This window comes from Anolis sagrei, chromosome 2 (genome assembly GCF_037176765.1).
Source record: "Anolis sagrei isolate rAnoSag1 chromosome 2, rAnoSag1.mat, whole genome shotgun sequence".
Classification (NCBI taxonomy): domain Eukaryota; kingdom Metazoa; phylum Chordata; class Lepidosauria; order Squamata; family Dactyloidae; genus Anolis; species Anolis sagrei.
The window spans coordinates 159,321,892-159,338,693 of record NC_090022.1 but is presented as its reverse complement, the minus strand read 5'-3'; the positions used below and the strand labels follow the sequence as shown (position 1 = coordinate 159,338,693).

The window sequence follows — 16,802 nt, the reverse complement described above, 5'->3', positions numbered from 1 at the left end:
TGTGCCTTCAAGTCATTTCTGACCTTGGGCAACCCAGAGGCAAACTTTATTTTGTGTCAGGAGCAACTTGAGAAACTGCAGGTCGCTTCTGGTGTGAGAATATTGTGTGTCTGCAAGGAGATGCCTGGATATTTTACCATCCTGTGGGAGGCTTCTCTCATGTCCTCGCATGAGAAGTTGGAGCTGACAGACGGGAACTTGCCCCACTCCCTGGATTTGAACCGCTGATCTTTTGCCAGCAGCCCTGTCAGGAGTCCCCGGTGGCGCAGTGGGTTAAACTCCTGTGCTGGCAGGACTGAAGACTGACAGGTCATAGGTTCGAATCCAGGGAGAGGCGGATGAGCTCCCTCTATCAGCTCCAGCTCCTCATGCGGGGACATGAGAGAAGCCTCCCACAAGGATGATAAAAACATCAAACATCAAATCATCCAGGTGTCCCCTGGGCAACGTCCTTGCAGACAGCCAATTCTCTCACACCAGAAGCGACTTGCAGTTTCTCAAGTCGCTACTGACACGATAAAAAAAAAAAGCAGCCCTGTTGGCACAAGAGTTTAACGCATCACTGGGGGCTCCTAGAGGCAGACGTATCACAAGGGTTTCTTGGCAAGATTCAGAAGGTTTGTTTTTACCTTTCTTTGAGACGGAAAGAGTATATCTTTGGTCATCCAGCAGGATTCAATGGCTGAGCAGAGATTTGAACTCTGGCCTCCAGAGTTGCAGTCCAGTATTCCAAGTGGCTTTGTCTACTTAAGTATGGGGTGGTGTAACCAATTCAGAGTGGAGCCCCCGGTGGCGCAGTGGGTTAAAGCCCTGTGCCAGCAGGATTGAAGACCAACAGGTCGCAGGTTCGAATCCGGGGAGAGGCGGATGAGCTCCCTCTATCAGCTCCAGCTCTTCATACGGGGACATGAGAGAAGCCTCCCACAAGGATAATAAAAACATCAAATCATCCGGGCATCCCCTGGACAACGTCCTTGCGGACCTCCAATTCTCTCACAACAGGAGCAACTCCTGACACGACAAAAAAAAAAAAAACAATTCAGAGAGAAATGACACGTCTTGCAGACCTTGCTTTGTGTCGCTTTGACAAAACCAAAGTATCCCTGCCACGTCTTGGAGCACAATGAATTCGTTGGGAACTTTCCTCTTCTTCTCATTTTTGGATTTGTTTTTTTATTATTCCTCATAAAACAGATTTCCAGCAGGGAGTGATGTGCAACTCCAGTATCTATGCAATTTGACATTTTTCTACCTTTGCTGAACAGTCGATGAAGTGCACCAAAGACTGAAATATCCAGGGTGGGTTGGGTGTGGGGACTACGCTTATCTATATTACTGCCTAGCAAGATATTCAGTGTTATCACTAGATTTAAAAACCAGTCGAACACAGTTGTTGTCATTCCATTCTTATAGGCTGGGGACTCCGAGACAAAGTGACTCGTCCAAGGCCACCAAAACATCTGAAGCAGAGCTAAGACTTGAACCTGTATATCTGGGGGCCAAGTGCAAGCAACTCCACTCCTGCTTCACCAACAAGAGGTAGGGTTATGTTTTCCCCTTATTCTGGTATAGGAGCTTGGTGATGTCGATAGCATATATATATATATTTTAACCTCCTGCCCGTTTCCATAGATATTGGAGTCTTGTTGCTATTAGACTGGGCAACTGTGTGGCCAAGCAATGTCAGAGTATGCTCAAGACACCCAAACTTATAGAATCATAGAGTTGGAAGAGACCTCATGGGCCATCCAGTTCAACCTCCTGCCAAGAAGCAGGAATATTGCATTCAAAGTACCCCTGACAGATGGCCATCCAGCCTCTGTTTAAAAGCTTCCAAAGAGGGAGCCTCCACCACACTCTGGGGCAGAGAGTTCCAATGCTGAACGGCTCTCACAGTCAGGAAGTTCTTCCTCATGTTCAGATGGAATCTCCTTTCTTGTAGTTTGAAGCCATTGTTCCGCGTCCTAGTCTCCAGGGCAGCAGAAAACAAGCTTGCTTCCTCCTCCCTGTGACTTCCTCTCACATATTTATACATGGCTATCATATCTCCTCTCAGCCTTCTCTTCTTGAGGCTAAACATGCCCAGCTTTTTAAGCCGCTCCTCATAGGGCTTGTTCTGCAGACCCTTGATCATTTTAGTCACCCACCTCTGGACACATTCCAGCTTGTCAATATCTCTCTTCAATTGTGGTGCCCAGAATTGGACACAATATTCCAATATTCCACAATATTATTAATGTGGACACACTTGTAAACTACAACAGTTTGTTTTTTCCCTGTGTTTACTGGGAAAGACAAGACTCTGTTCCCTTCCTCACTGCCCAGAGCCCTTCCACACAGCCATATAACCCAGAATAAGAAGGCAGATAATCCCACAATATATGCTTTGAACTGGGTAATCTGTGTCCGCACTGCCATATAAAAAGGTAAAGGTAGTCCCCTGACATTAAATCCAGTCATGCCTGACTCTGGGGTTTGGTACTCATCTCCATTTCTAAGCCGAAGAGCCAGCGTTGTCCGTAGACACCTCCAAGGTCATGTGGCCGGCATGACTGCATGGAGCGCCGTATATTCTAGTTCAAATCAGAAAATGTGGGATTTTATTCAGCTGTGTGGAAGGGGCATCAGTTAGATGAGTGCAAACTACTCAGTTTGCAGCAACAGAAGTAAGCTAAGGATAGAGGAGGAAAGAGAGACATTTTTAAAAATAGGTGAAAAATTGGGAGGTCAAGAATTAATCCAGGCCTTTCCACACAGCCCTATATCCGAGAATATCAAAGCAGAAAATACCACAATATCTGCTTTGAACTAGGTTATCGGAGTCTACACTCAAATATTGTGGGATCTTCATGTTTTTTAAAAATTTGTGGTTTTTTAAAAAAAAACTGTAGCTGATTTTTAAGAATTTATTTTATTTTAGATGTCAAAATTATGAGCCAGAATCCCATTGGTGGTATGCAGAAGTGTAATCATTTGAGGGTGCTGGAAAGTAGGAAAGCAAAACTCTTCCTTTTGTATGGCTACAAAACTGAAACTAGAGGCATCTGGGAGTTTTGGGACCCTTGGCTCACAGGGGTTTGTGTTTAGGGTCCAAATTACCTGTCCAAATGCATCTCTCCCTATAAATCATCGCGGAGATTAAGATCCGGGGGGACCCTGCTTTCCATCCCACCATTGTCACAGGCACGATTGGTGGGGACAAGAAACAGGGCCTTCTCGGTGATTGCTCCCTGGCTATGAAACTCCTTCCTGATGAGATCAGGTCGGCCCCCTCCCTCCTGTCCTTTAGAAGGATGGTAAAAACTTGGCTGTGGGACCAAGCTTTTGGGACAGGGCAATAAAATAGCAGCAATAGGAAAGATGACCAGGCCAATTAGATTTGACGTGGATGACTAGGACGGTTTTAAATGGTGTATTTTAATATTTTGATAAATGTTTTTAATGTTTATGTATGTATATAAGAATTTGTGTCCTGGCATTGAATGTTTGCCGTATATATACTGTGCTCCGCCCTGAGTCCCCTTCGGAGTGAGAAGGGCGGAATATAAATGTTTTAAATAAATAAATAGGATGCCAATTGGCATCAGCAGCAAAAAGGTAAAGGATGCCAATTGGCATCAGCAGCAAAAAGGTAAAGTCTAACAGAAATATGGCAGACATTATTTTATGCCCTGGTAGCACTAACAATCCTTGCAATTTTGTATTTACGTGTACTTGTCTGCATTTTAATTTTGCTGTGAGTTGCCTTGAATCTATTCTATATGAAAAAAGGGATATAAATCAAAAGAGTAAAATCCCCGTGTCATTTCTACACACTCAGTACAGTTGGTAACCAGACATTTGCTGTCACCATTACATTATTGCAGGACTTCATCTACTTTGGACTAGGTCAAGACATTTGGAGTCTGCTGAAGAGTAAAAGGGGGCTACTATAGCCTGAAATACATACTCTAGGAGTGAAGGAAGATTTCTGCTTCCCTGGCCTTCTTGTGGCTGGGAGCCGGGCAATGGCACGCTCGGGACAGCTTGCATTTCTTCTGACAGTATCTCTTCAGTCTTTCTTACAACCTGCATTGGCTCAAGGTAGGTATTCTTTGCACCACTATGTATAATGTCTCTTTAAAATACACTATATATATTCAAGTACAGTAGAGTCGCGCTTATCCAACCTTCGCTCATCCAGTGTTTTGTATTATCAATACAGTCTGCCTCCCACCCGTAATAAAATCTAGGGTGGGAGAAAGAAAGAACCGTTGTTTGTTTTGGTGCTAAATTTGTAAATACAGTAATTAATACATAACACTACTGTGTACTGCCCCCCCCCCCGGTGGCGCAGTAGGTTAAAGCACTGAGCTGCTGAGCTTGTTGACCAAAAGGTCGCAGGTTCGATTCCAAGGAGCGGCATGAGCTTCCGCTGTCAGCCCTAGCTTCTGCCAACCTAGCAGTTTGAAAACATGCAAATGTGAGTAGATCAATAGGTACTGCTCCGGCGGGAAGGTAACGGCGCTCCATGCGGTCATGCTGGCCACATGACCTAGGAGGTGTCTATGGACAATGCTGGCTCTTCGGCTTAGAAATGGGGATGAGCACCACACCCCAGAGTCAGACATGACTGGACTTAATGTCAGGGGACAACCTTTACCTTTACCTACTGTGTATTGAACTGCTTTTTCTGTCGATTGTTTATAAAATGTGATGTTTTGGTGCTTAATTTGTAAAATCATAACATAATTTGATGTTTAATAGGATTTTCCTAAATCCCTTCTTATTATCGAACATTTTCACTTATCCAACATTCTTCCAGCCTGTTTATGTTGAATAAGAGAGACTCTACTGTATAAGATTAGGAATTTTAATCAGAAAACTGACCCCAAAAAACTGGGTTGACTTATCCACGAGTCAGTGTATTTACTGTTTCTTAATTATTAACCAAAAGAAATATCTTGAGTTTGTGAAGATTAAATAGTGAGGAGAAAAAAAAACTTGCAACTGAAATTTTCTTGGGGTTTTGAGGTTACAGAAGTGGTTCCCAACCTTTTTTTGACCAGGGACCACTCGACCAGGGACCACTCTCCAACAGTAGTACCAAAAGGGTTACGAATCTGTTTTTGGTCAACTTCAGATTTGGTTTGGTTATTTGGGGTGCCAATTCAGAAAATTGCACTGGACAGACCACATTAGCTCTAGTTTCTGATACAGAACATATGCCATCTAGTAGTCGCCATCTGCTCACCACAGAAAACCATATTTAACAAGCCTTGGCACTATAAGAGGTTTGGCGAGACCAGTTGCTCTCGTTGCAACTTTGTAGTAATGGTGAGGTTAAGGACAATATTTAAGTTCTTGCGGACCACTGGTGGTCCATGGACTATTTATTGGGAACCACTGGGTTAGGGGAAAGGTGGGCTATAAATGATTATCAGAAACTAGTATTAGTTTCAAGAGGAATTGGAGCTTTTGGCACTTCTTCTGGTTAGAAAAAAAATCACATTGTTTTAAATGTGCACAAAGCTTCTCTTTCTCCACTTTCCATCACTTTTTCCCCCTTTTCACTCAAATGCACTAGCTTAACAATCTCTTTCAAGCTTAAACGTGTTGCTATAAATACAGATGTCAATGCAGGTTTGCAGAGAACCTGAAAATAGTCTAAACCAGGGGTCCTCAAACTTTTTAAACAGAGGGCCAGGTCACAGTCCCTCAAACTATTGAAGGTCTGGATTATAATGTGAAAAAAACATGAATGAATTCCTATGCACACTGCACATATCTTATTTGTAGTGCAAAAAACACTTAAAAGCAGTACAATAATTAAAATGAAGAACAATTTTAACAAATATAAACTTATTAGTATTTCAATGGGAAGTGTGGATCTGCTTTTGGCTGAGGAGATAGGATTGTTGTTGTTGTTGTTGTTGTTGTTGTTGTTGTTGTTGTTGTATGCTTTCAAGTCATTTCAGACTTAGGCCAACCCTGAGTGAGGGCCAGGTAAATGACCTTGGAGGGCCACATCCGGCCCCCAGGCCTTAGTTTGTGGACCCCTGGTCTAAATTGTAGGAAAGCATCTGGTGAGTTGGGGCATTAATCTGAGTTTCTTGTTCTGGATAGCAGTCCCAGATGACCACATTTCTCACTGCAGGGCATGCTTTAAGATTAGAGAACTGCAGTTGTGAAAAAACTAAGAGGTTCAAGATGCTTATCAGCCCTAGGTGTAGTTTCAGGGAAGATCATTGTGAAACAGAACTGAACTCCTTTACCTAAGGAATGTGCCAGAGGCCTTGTGGCTTTTCTTGAAGTGTTCCTTCCCTCCAACTAGACCTCGCCTGAGAGCAAAAAACACTTTCTGGGTGTGGATCAGGCTCCTTTTGTCCAAGGTGTGGGCTTCGGATGACTCACTGGTGCCATCTCCACTGTAGCCAGTGTGAGTTTTTGAAACAAGAGGGAAGGCGGAGGGAACCTGGTTGCTCCTCTGCCTTGTGTTACCCTCTCATGGTGTTTGGAACAGTGCCCAGCCTGAGATGGAAACTGAATGCCCGAGAGTAGCAAGAGCCACACCTACCCCAGGAGGGGTTGAAAGTAATGGGGTTTAGTTCCGCTTCTCCGTGAATGAACAGGAACAACAACAAAAAAGAGATAAGATTGGGAAATTCAGGCCTCAGGTGCCCAAACTTCACCTCTGCCCAGCACCATTCTAGGTAGTGTGGAGCAAGGAGCCCGTGGGCTAATTTTCTCTCTCTGTGTGTGGCTGCTCCCCTAAATGTGGCTGCTGTGGCAAGCATCTGTTTACAAAAAATATGTCATGTATATAAATGCACCATAGAGCCACCAGGACTCTTGAGTGTATTATTCAGGGCTGGGAAATGAGTTTTTTTTTGTCGTCGTGTCAGGAGTGACTCGTGGTGTGAGAGAATTGGCCGTCTGCAAGGACGTTGCTCAGGGGATGCCTGGATGATTTGATGTTCTGATCATCCTTGTAGGAGGCTTCTCTCATGTCCCCGCATGAGAAGCTGGAGCTGATAGAGGGAGCTCATCCACCTCTCCCCGGATTCGAACCTGTGACCTGTCGGTCTTCAGTCCTGCCTGCACAGGGGTTTAACCCACTGCGCCACCGGGGGTTCCTGGGAAATAAGTGGCCTTTGAAGATTGCAGCTCTCATCAGTTATAGCCAGCAAAGTCTGGGGTGAGGGACAATGGGAGATGTAGTTCAAAAGTATCCAGAGCAGGGCTTCTTAAACTTTTCCACTTGCCATTCTTTTTGACTCATTTTTTTACATGACCCTGTATATAAAATAGGTATAAAACTCAATCATTTGCTGACAACTGATCAATTTTGTAAGTCTTGCTAAACAGACTGAAGTACAGCTGAAGTATTTTTTGCAGAGTCCACTGTAAACACTGCTTAAAGATTTGTGTGAATGTCTAAAACATCCAGTAGGTTGCGGCTCAGAAAACTTCTACTGTTTGCCAAATTTTTTGGGACCACAACATTGAGTTAAGGGGACCACATATTTATTTATTTACTACTAGCTGTCCCCTGCCACACGTTTCTGTGGCCAAGTCTGCGTATATGTGTTTTGTGTGTGTATATATTTGTGTATATGTGTATATATCTATATAAATAAAAATGTAATGTTCGTTTGTGGGATTAACGGAACTCAAAAACCACTGGATGAATTGACACCAAATTTGGACACAAGACACCTAACAACCCAATGTATGTCCTTCACTCAAAAAAATTGATTTTGTCATTTGGGAGTTGTAGTTGCTGGGATTTATAGTTTATCTACAATCAAAGAGCATTCTGAACCCCACCAACTATGGAATTGAACCAAACTCAGCACACAGTTCTCCCATGACCAACAGAAAATACTGGAAGGGTTGGTGGGCAGTGTCCTTTGGTTTTGGAGTTGTAGTTCACCTACATCCAGAGATCACTGTAGACTAAAACAATGATGAATCTGGACCAAACTCTATACAAATACTCAATATGCCCAAATGTGAACACTGGTGGAGTTTGGGGAAAATAGAATCTTGACATTTGGGAATTGTAGTTGCTGGGATTTATAGTTCACAGAGCATTCTGAACTCCACCAATGATAGACTTGGGCCAAACCTCCCACACAGAATCCCTATGTGGGCCACAGCAATGTGTGGCAGGGGATGGGTAGTGTGTACAGGGGCAGCTCAACCATTACGCAAAGTAAGCATTCGCAGTATAGTTGATTTTGCCCAGGGGCGCTCTTGAGGCGCTCTTGGGGGAAAATAGACATTGACATACGCGAGTTGTAGTTACTGGGATTTATAGTTCACCTACAATCAAAGAGCATTCTGAACTCCACCAGTGATGGAATTGAACCAAATATGGCACACAGAACTTCCATGACAAACAGTGATTGATTGGTGGGGGGCGGGGGGGACGGGACCAAAATACTGTTTGCTTATCATTGAAAATTACCTAGGGCCGCCTCTGAGTGTGTATATATGTGTGTTTGCGCGCATGTGTGTGTTTTGGTTTTACACATGCATTGTAATGTATTTTTGTGGTTTTTTGGCTTTTTAAGTCTCTTCTGGTGTGTTTTTCAGTGTTTTTATGAGTGATGGTCACTTGTTGGCCTGATACGTGTATTGTGTCCAAATTTGGTGTCAATTCATCCAGTGGTTTTTGAGTTATGTTAATCCCACAAACAAACATTACATTTTTATTTATATAGATTTATTTACTATATTTATATCCTGCTCTTCTCACCCAGAAGGGGACTCTAAGCGGCTTACAGATTATGGCAAAATTCAATGCCGCATTATACATACAAACAATAAACAAAACAGCTCAAATTATAAACAGTTAAAACATATAAATACAATAAAACAGATTAAAACATAGTGCTAAGTCCCATAGTCGTTATCAAGCTGCTACATTCAAGTTGGATTCCATATTACTACTTCCTGAATGCCTGTGTGCAAAGCCAGGTATTTAGTTTTTTCCCAAACACCAGGAGGGATGGGGCCAAGCTGCTGTCATTGGGGAGGGAGTTCCATAGCTGGGGGGCCCCACCAGTTGCTCTTGCAAAGGAGGTGGGACCGAGAGTAGGGCATCCCCGACAGATCTTAAGGCTCTAACTAGCTCATAAAGCAGTAGTTCTCAACCTGTGGGTCCCCAGATGTTTCTGGCCTACAACTCCCAGAAATCCCAGCCAGTTTACCAGCTATTAGGATTTCTGGGAGTTGAAGGCCAAAACATCTGGGGACCCACAGGTTGAGAACCACTATCATAAAGGGAGATATGTTTGGACAGGTAAGTTGGACCAGAACCATTTAGGGCTTTACAGGCCAAAGCTAGCACTTTGAATTGAACCCGGTAGCAAACTGGCAGCCAGTGGAGCTGACGTAACAGGAATTGTGTCTGCCACCCGTTGGACTATTTGGAGTTTCTGAACAGTCTTCAAAGGCAGCTCCACATAGATTGCATTGCAGTAGTCTATTCAAGATGTAACGAGAGCGTAGACCATTGCATATGGGGCTGGGGCCCACAATTTAAGGAGTAGTGATTTACAGGACTATCCATTCCCAGCTAGACCAACAGGATTTAGTTATTTTTGGTTGCTGTGAAGCCTAATACAGGTATCCCCCAACATTTACTGAGGTCAGGGGCATAAAATCCTCATGAAAATGGAAAAGAATAAAAAAAATACTATTTTTAAAGCAGAAAGAACATCTCTCTAGGAATTTCTAGCTCCTCCAGTATGACTCCATTGTTACATTTTGCTGGATGGATGCTGACCATAGAATTGCATCGGAGAACCTATAAAATCCTAAAGAGAACATTTTCAGCAATCTGCAAATGTAAATTTGCCAACATGGAGGGCCAACAGTAATTGCTTAGAAAAATTGCAACATGAATGGTAATAAACTAATTTGTGTGTGGGTGTTTGAACTGTAAATAAGTAACTAAGCTCTGAGTTCGTTAAAAGACATCATGGAAAGAGATCATTCTGTTCTATTGTACATAGCAACTATAGTACTGGGCATATTATAAGAAAGAATGGGACTGGAATATCTTGACAGGAGGAGGTCAAGTATAATTAAGGTTATGGAAACTGAGTTATGTAAGGAATGACTGAAAGAGCAGAGTATGTTGATCTTATTGAAGGTTAAGTTGGAACATGATAGCAGAATTCTGTTATGCAGAAAAAACCTGTTTTTGTCAGGCCTAGAACCAGTGAGTAGAAATTACAGGGAGGTATATTGCCACAGGTTTGATTCTGGGGAGCGGCATGAGCTTCCGCTGTCAGCCCCAGCTCCTGCCAACCTAGCAGTTCGAAAACATGTATATGTTAGTAGATCAATAGGTACCGCTCCGGCGGGAAGGTAACAGCACTCCATACAGTCAATATATTATAGTATTAAAAGCAATCAAATGCTTGTGCCGTGCTTCTGTATTACTAACTGTCTTTATTGTGTCTCCAAATCAAGACAGCTCAAACAACAGCACAGAGGGAACCACAACATTGGCACCCCATGTTTCATATAGCCTTTCGGTATGTGTGTCTTTTTGAGATTCCTTTTGGGTGTGAGCATGATGGGGATAATATTTCAATAAGGCTCAGAATACTAGTTCAGTGGGGCTGGTGGGGGGTGGTGGTAACAATTCCTGTGAAAGGGTTGATTATAGTTTACCTTGAGTTAGCCATCCTTCAACTGGGACAACCTTCCTTGCTTTCTTCTAGGTGGAAATGGGAACGGGCAGAGATTCTGGGGGAAGAGTATAATCCAACAAAATAATGTCTCTAATTTCTAGGAAGGGCAAATTGAAACCCTTGGCTTCAGGACAAAATTACAATGAAGGTGTTCTATGTGGGAAATGTCCCACTATAGATCAAGTGGTGTTTTATGGTGCAGCAGTCTCTCCTTGCTGGTGCAGAGGATTAAACTGCCGAGCTGCTGAACTTGCTCACTAAATGGTCGGCAGTTCAAATCTGGGGAGCAGAGTGTGAGCTCCCGCTGTTAGGTCAAGCTTCTGCCAATCTAGCAGGTTGAAAACATGTAAATATGAGTAGATCAATAGGTTCTGCCTTGCCGGGAAGGTAACGACACTCCAAGCAGTCATACTGGCCACATGACTTTGGGGGTGTCTATGGACAACGCTGGCTCTTTGGCTTTGAAATGATTTATTTTATTTATTTCCAGTATTTCTACCCCATCCTTCTCAACCCCCGAAGGGGGACTCAGGACGGCTTACACTTGGCAACAATTTGATGCCGTTACACATAACAAATGCAATAATACAACAACAATTAAAAATAGAACATTAATTAAAAACAATAAAAACAGTATAGTCAGCTGTATCACCATTCCAGTTGGATTCCACATCTAAAGTGCTAGTTATGCGTGCTGTACAAAAGCCTCATCCCAGAACCACGATTTCAATTTCTTCTTGTTGGGAAACGCGTTCCACAACCAAGAAGGCCCTGTCTCTCATCCCCGCAAGGCCCATTTGCGACGCTGACGGGAGCGAGAGCAAGGCCACCCCCCAGTTGGACACGACTAGACTTAATGTCAGGGGAAAACTTTACCTTTAGTCGCGACTTGTTAAAGTTGTTAATTTGTCATTTATTAAATTCTTCTCCCTCCTTTATATTTCCCAATTGCAGAACTCTGAATTGGCAGCAGCCATAGCAGTGCCTTGTGTCTTTGTAGGCCTCCTGCTGATCGGCCTTCTGGTTTTCATGGGACTCAAAATCCGTGAGAAGCGCCAGACAGAAGGCACCTACCGGCCCAGCAATGAAGAGCAGGCAGGTACCCAGGCGGGGACCACCCCCAACCTTAAGCTGCCCCCAGAAGAGCGGCTCATCTGAAAATGGGGAAAAGGCTCTGTTTTCCAGCCACAGCTTTGAAGGAACTAGTTTGCAGCCCAGACTGTTTGGAAAAGAAAGGAAAGCAAGTGAAAAAATATGGACCTTCTGCTGTCACGTGTGTCCCTCAGCATTACAGGCAGTCTGGATATGAACTGAAAATGGGAGAGTTTATAAATGTCTCAAGAAGTGTTTTGAAGAACCTCTGGTGCTAACTTAGCAGTGATGAGGAAAGAGACAATTCTTTTGGAGTGGATTTTGGAGTGGATTACCCTCCCCATCATGGGATGCCAATGCTCCAGAACTGCTTCCTCCGTCTGTCCGTCCTCTTCAGAAGAATGAATTTGTCTGCCTGTTGTAAGAGGAGTGGAATGGATTATCACTGTAGACAACACAGCTGTCTGAAAAGGAAAACAGGCTGGGACTGCCATTGGGTTTTAATTTTGAGCTTGAAAAAGTTCCCCGTTTTGTCTACCACTTCCAGATCTCCCAGTTAGTCTGGTGCTTGGGGAGGGGAATGCGGATGCATTTGGAGAAGATCTTGCTAAAGCTCTGGTTTTAAGCAACCATATCCTACAGGATTCGGGGCAAGGTTGACTTTTTTTTAATGAGAAAGAGTAGTTTGCACTGTGCCTTTTAAAAATGCCACTATTTAATAAAGGCTCGTCTCGCTTCTCTGGTGGGGTCAAAGACACTGATGCCAGGGAAGTGCCATTGCCGCTGGCTGCCTTGGACACAGGTTTTCTGCCGGCTGAAATGTTTTAAATGAACCATAGGAGGGCAGCACTGCTCTCCACAACCAGAGGAAGAAAACTAAGCAAACCTCAAAAGGTCCAAAGCTCAAAACATCCAGAAAACATGTCTTGCAGGCATTTCGATTGGGTTCTTTGACCCTTCCCCATAAGTCTATTACTTAGCAACATTCAATTACCAAAATTATAGAAACTATTTCTAGAGTATATACATTAGAAATATTCTCTGGGTGGAAAGTCTCAATCATGTCTGATTTTGGGGGTTTCCACTCCTTCTGGTATAGTAATAATAATAATAATAATAATAATAATAATAACACTTTATTATTGGTAGTGGAGTTGTACCCCGCTACCATCTCCCCAAGGGACTCGGTGCGTCTTACATGAGGCCGAGCCCAAACACAACAATATAAGCAATTTAAAACACATAGACAATAAGATAAACAACATTATCAATAAAACAACACATAATTAAAAGAGTGGAAAGGCCAAATGTTAAGTTAAAATTGGAAATAATGCTGGGACATGAACGGAAGGTGATACTGGTGTTTGTGGAAGGGCATACGAGCAGACTTAAAGAAATGTAAAGTGCTTTGAAAGACAAAGTGCTATGGGGTCATAATTCCGGGAAGGCACACTGGAACAACCACGTCTTCAAGTTCCTCCTGAAGACTGCCAAAGTTGGAGCCCGTCTGATGCCTTTAGGGAGTGAGTTCCAGAGTCGAGGGGCCACCACCGAAAAGGCCCTCTCTCTCGTCCCCACCAATCACGCCTGTGATGCTGGTGGGATCGAGAACAGGGCCTCTCCGGATGATCGAAGGGATCGCGTGGGCTCGCATACAGAGATGCGGTCACGCAGGTAGGCGGGTCCCAAACCGTTCAGGGCTTTGTAGGTAAGAACCTTCACCTTGAATTGGGTCCAGTAGATGAATGGCAGACAGTGGAGCTCCTTGAACAGGAGCATTATAGTATAGCATTATGGATTTTGTATGTGGATGCTCTGATGTGAGAAGATGGCAGGAGAATCTGTTTCTGACAACACAGTTGTGCCCACTCCAATCTAGATGCAGCCCACAGTGCTTTAAAGCATCCAAATAATTTTACACCTATTTATCTTCTATGCTTACAACCATCCTGTACAATAAATCAGTATTATTATCCCCCTATTGCAGATGGGAGGACTGAGGTTGAGAAATCATTGTCTTCTAGTGAATGCATGGCATTGTTTATTCTTTATATATTCTCACCAGGCCTGGGTTCCTTCAATAAGAAGCCCTCTCTCTCTTAGGGCTGCTGAAGTTCTGGATGTGACAGAATAAAACACTGGTTCTCTTTTATCTGTATGTATTCCTCTAAAATATACATTTTTTTAAAAATATATATATATCAGTATGTGCCTTTCTTGTAGCATAGTTACCATTTCTGTTACATTTCTGAATGAGTAGTATTTCTTTTAACTACAAAATGACAGGGGATGTATAGCTCTCCAGATGGGGATTGCAGTCATCATTAACCCCCATAAGCGATAAGGAATGCTGGGAGATGCAGTCCAGTCAACCTCCAGAGATCCACACACTCCCCATACATAGTATCTCTATATCATATAAATAGACTTCAATATATTGTCAAAGGCTTTCATGGCCGGAATCACTGGGTTGTTGTAGTTTTTTCGGGCTATATGGCCATGTTCTAGAGGCATTCTCTCCTGACGTTTCGCCTGCATCTATGGCAAGCATCCTCAGAGGTAGTGAGATCTCACTAACTCTAAGGATGCTTGCCATAGATGCAGGCGAAACATCAGGAGAGAATGTCTCTAGAACATGGCCATATAGCCTGAAAAAATCTACAACAACCCAAATATATTTTCATTGCTACTCCATAACTCTAATTTTGCTACTGTTATGAATTGTAATGTAAATATCAAATATGCAGGATGTATTTTCATTCACTGGACAAAATTTGGCATGAATACCCAATATGCCAAAATTTGAATTCTGGTGGGGGGTTTTTGGGGGGGGCGGGGCGGGGAGGAATGATATTGTCATTTGGGAGTTGCAATTGCTGGGATTTATAGTTAACCTACAATCAAAGAGCATTCTGAACTCTTTGATTGACCCAAAGATGGAATTGAACCAAACTTGGCAAATAGAACTCCCATGACCAACAGAAAATACTGGAAGGGTTTGGTGGGCCTTGACCTTCAGTTTGGGAGTTGTAGTTCACCTACATCCAGAGATCACTGTGGACTCAAACAATGATGAATCTGGACCAAACACTGGTGGAGTTTGGGGAAAATAGACTTTGACATTTGGGAGATTTATAGTTCACCTACAATCAAAGACCATTCTGAGCCCATCACTGATAGAATTGGGCCAAATTTCCCACACAGAACTCCCATGCCTTGAAAGGAATTGCTGGTGTGAGCCTCCCTCCAGCCTCGCACGCTTTCCCTCACTCACACATGTGCACCACGCTGCCATTTCTGAGACCCCACAGCTCTCCCCTTGGATGAGAGGCTGGCAAATCACAGCGGAGGAGGGCTTTTGGTGGGAGGATTAGCCATCTGTTTCCAAAAAAAAAGGAAGAGAAGGGCAGGCAGAGAGTTCTTCAGCCATCTCTACCAAAGGGCTTCCTAAGACCATCAGAAATATCTGTTTTCTGGTGATCCTTTGGCAACCCCTCTGAAACCCACTTGCGACCTTCACAGGGGTCCCAACCCCCAGGTTGAGAAACACTGCAGTAGAGAAAGGTAGACCTCCAAGATATGGACAGGACTCTTTTTCCTTCACAGGCACGAGGGGGCAGCACAATATAGGGGAATTACTTTAAGCTCTCAAGTCCCTACTGCAGTCTTACAGGAATTTGCCTACAGATAAGCAAATGCAAACAAGCAGACCTTGGCAATGAGGAAGGAACATGCAGTATTACAGTAGTTTCAGTCCTGGGTTAACCGTGAATGAGGTGTTTTGAAGGCAGGCAGGAGATTTTCTTCATTTCAACTGAAGCTGTTCTAAAATATTGCGACGGAAAATCCAAAATAATATTCATCCCTTGGTAGCGAGCACAAGAACATGATTCACACAAAGGTTCTGCACAGTCCTCCCTGGATTCAATGCATGTTTAGTCTTTTAGGTTGCGCCGGTGAAAGCCCTTAAGTTGCATGGAACTCATTTGCACCCTATTCATCTCAACAATGTTGGCATGTCAGACCTCACAACCTCTGAGGATGCCTGCCATAGAAATGTCAAGAGAGAATACTTCTGGAACATGGTCATACAGCCCGTAAAATTCACAGCAACCCAGTGATTCCGCCCATGAAAGCCTTCAACAACACATTGGCTTTCATGGCTGGAATCACTGGGTTGTTGTAGGTTTTTTGGGCTGAAATGTCAAGAGAGAATGCTTCTGGAACATGGTCATACAGCCCGGAAAATTCACAGCAACCCAGTGATTCCGCCAATGAAAGCCTTCAACAACACATTGGCTTTCATGGCTGGAATCACTGGGTTGTTGTAGGTTTTTTGGGCTGAAATGTCAAGAGAGAATGCTTCTGGAACATGGTCATACAGCCCGGAAAATTCACAGCAACCCAGTGATTCCGCCCATGAAAGCCTTCAACAACACATTGGCTTTCATGGCTGGAATCACTGGGTTGTTGTAGGTTTTTTGGGCTGAAATGTCAAGAGAGAATGCTTCTGGAACATGGTCATACAGCCCGGAAAATTCACAGCAACCCAGTGATTCCGCCCATGAAAGCCTTCAACAACACATTGGCTTTCATGGCTGGAATCACTGGGTTGTTGTAGGTTTTTTGGGCTGAAATGTCAAGAGAGAATGCTTCTGGAACATGGTCATACAGCCCGGAAAATTCACAGCAACCCAGTGATTCCGCCAATGAAAGCCTTCAACAACACATTGGCTTTCATGGCTGGAATCACTGGGTTGTTGTAGGTTTTTTGGGCTGAAATGTCAAGAGAGAATGCTTCTGGAACATGGTCATACAGCCCGGAAAATTCACAGCAACCCGGTGATTCCCCCCATGAAAGCCTTCAACAATACATTGGCTTTCATGGCTGGAATTACTGGGTTGTTGTAAGTTTTTCGGGCTGAAATGTCAAGAGAGAATGCTTCTGGAACATGGTCATAGAGCCCGGAAAACTCACAGCAACCCAGTGATTCCCCCCATGAAAGCCTTCAACAATAC

General features: G+C 43.6%; 1 protein-coding gene across 2 annotated transcripts in view; it reads left to right on the top strand.

Moving 5' to 3' along the window:
- CRB3 (crumbs cell polarity complex component 3) overlaps positions 1 to 13,935 on the top strand; it is a 35,749-nt gene extending 21,814 nt beyond the window's left edge. For both annotated transcript variants that reach the window (XM_067463986.1, XM_067463987.1), the window contains exons 3-6: positions 1,414 to 1,539; positions 3,867 to 4,083; positions 10,468 to 10,532; positions 11,646 to 13,935. In XM_067463986.1, the coding sequence (XP_067320087.1) occupies positions 4,008 to 4,083; positions 10,468 to 10,532; positions 11,646 to 11,849 (345 nt within the window). In that variant the 5' untranslated portion in view covers positions 1,414 to 1,539; positions 3,867 to 4,007 and the 3' untranslated portion in view covers positions 11,850 to 13,935. The remainder of the gene's footprint in view (positions 1 to 1,413; positions 1,540 to 3,866; positions 4,084 to 10,467; positions 10,533 to 11,645) is intronic.
- Positions 13,936 to 16,802: the final 2,867 nt, after the last annotated feature.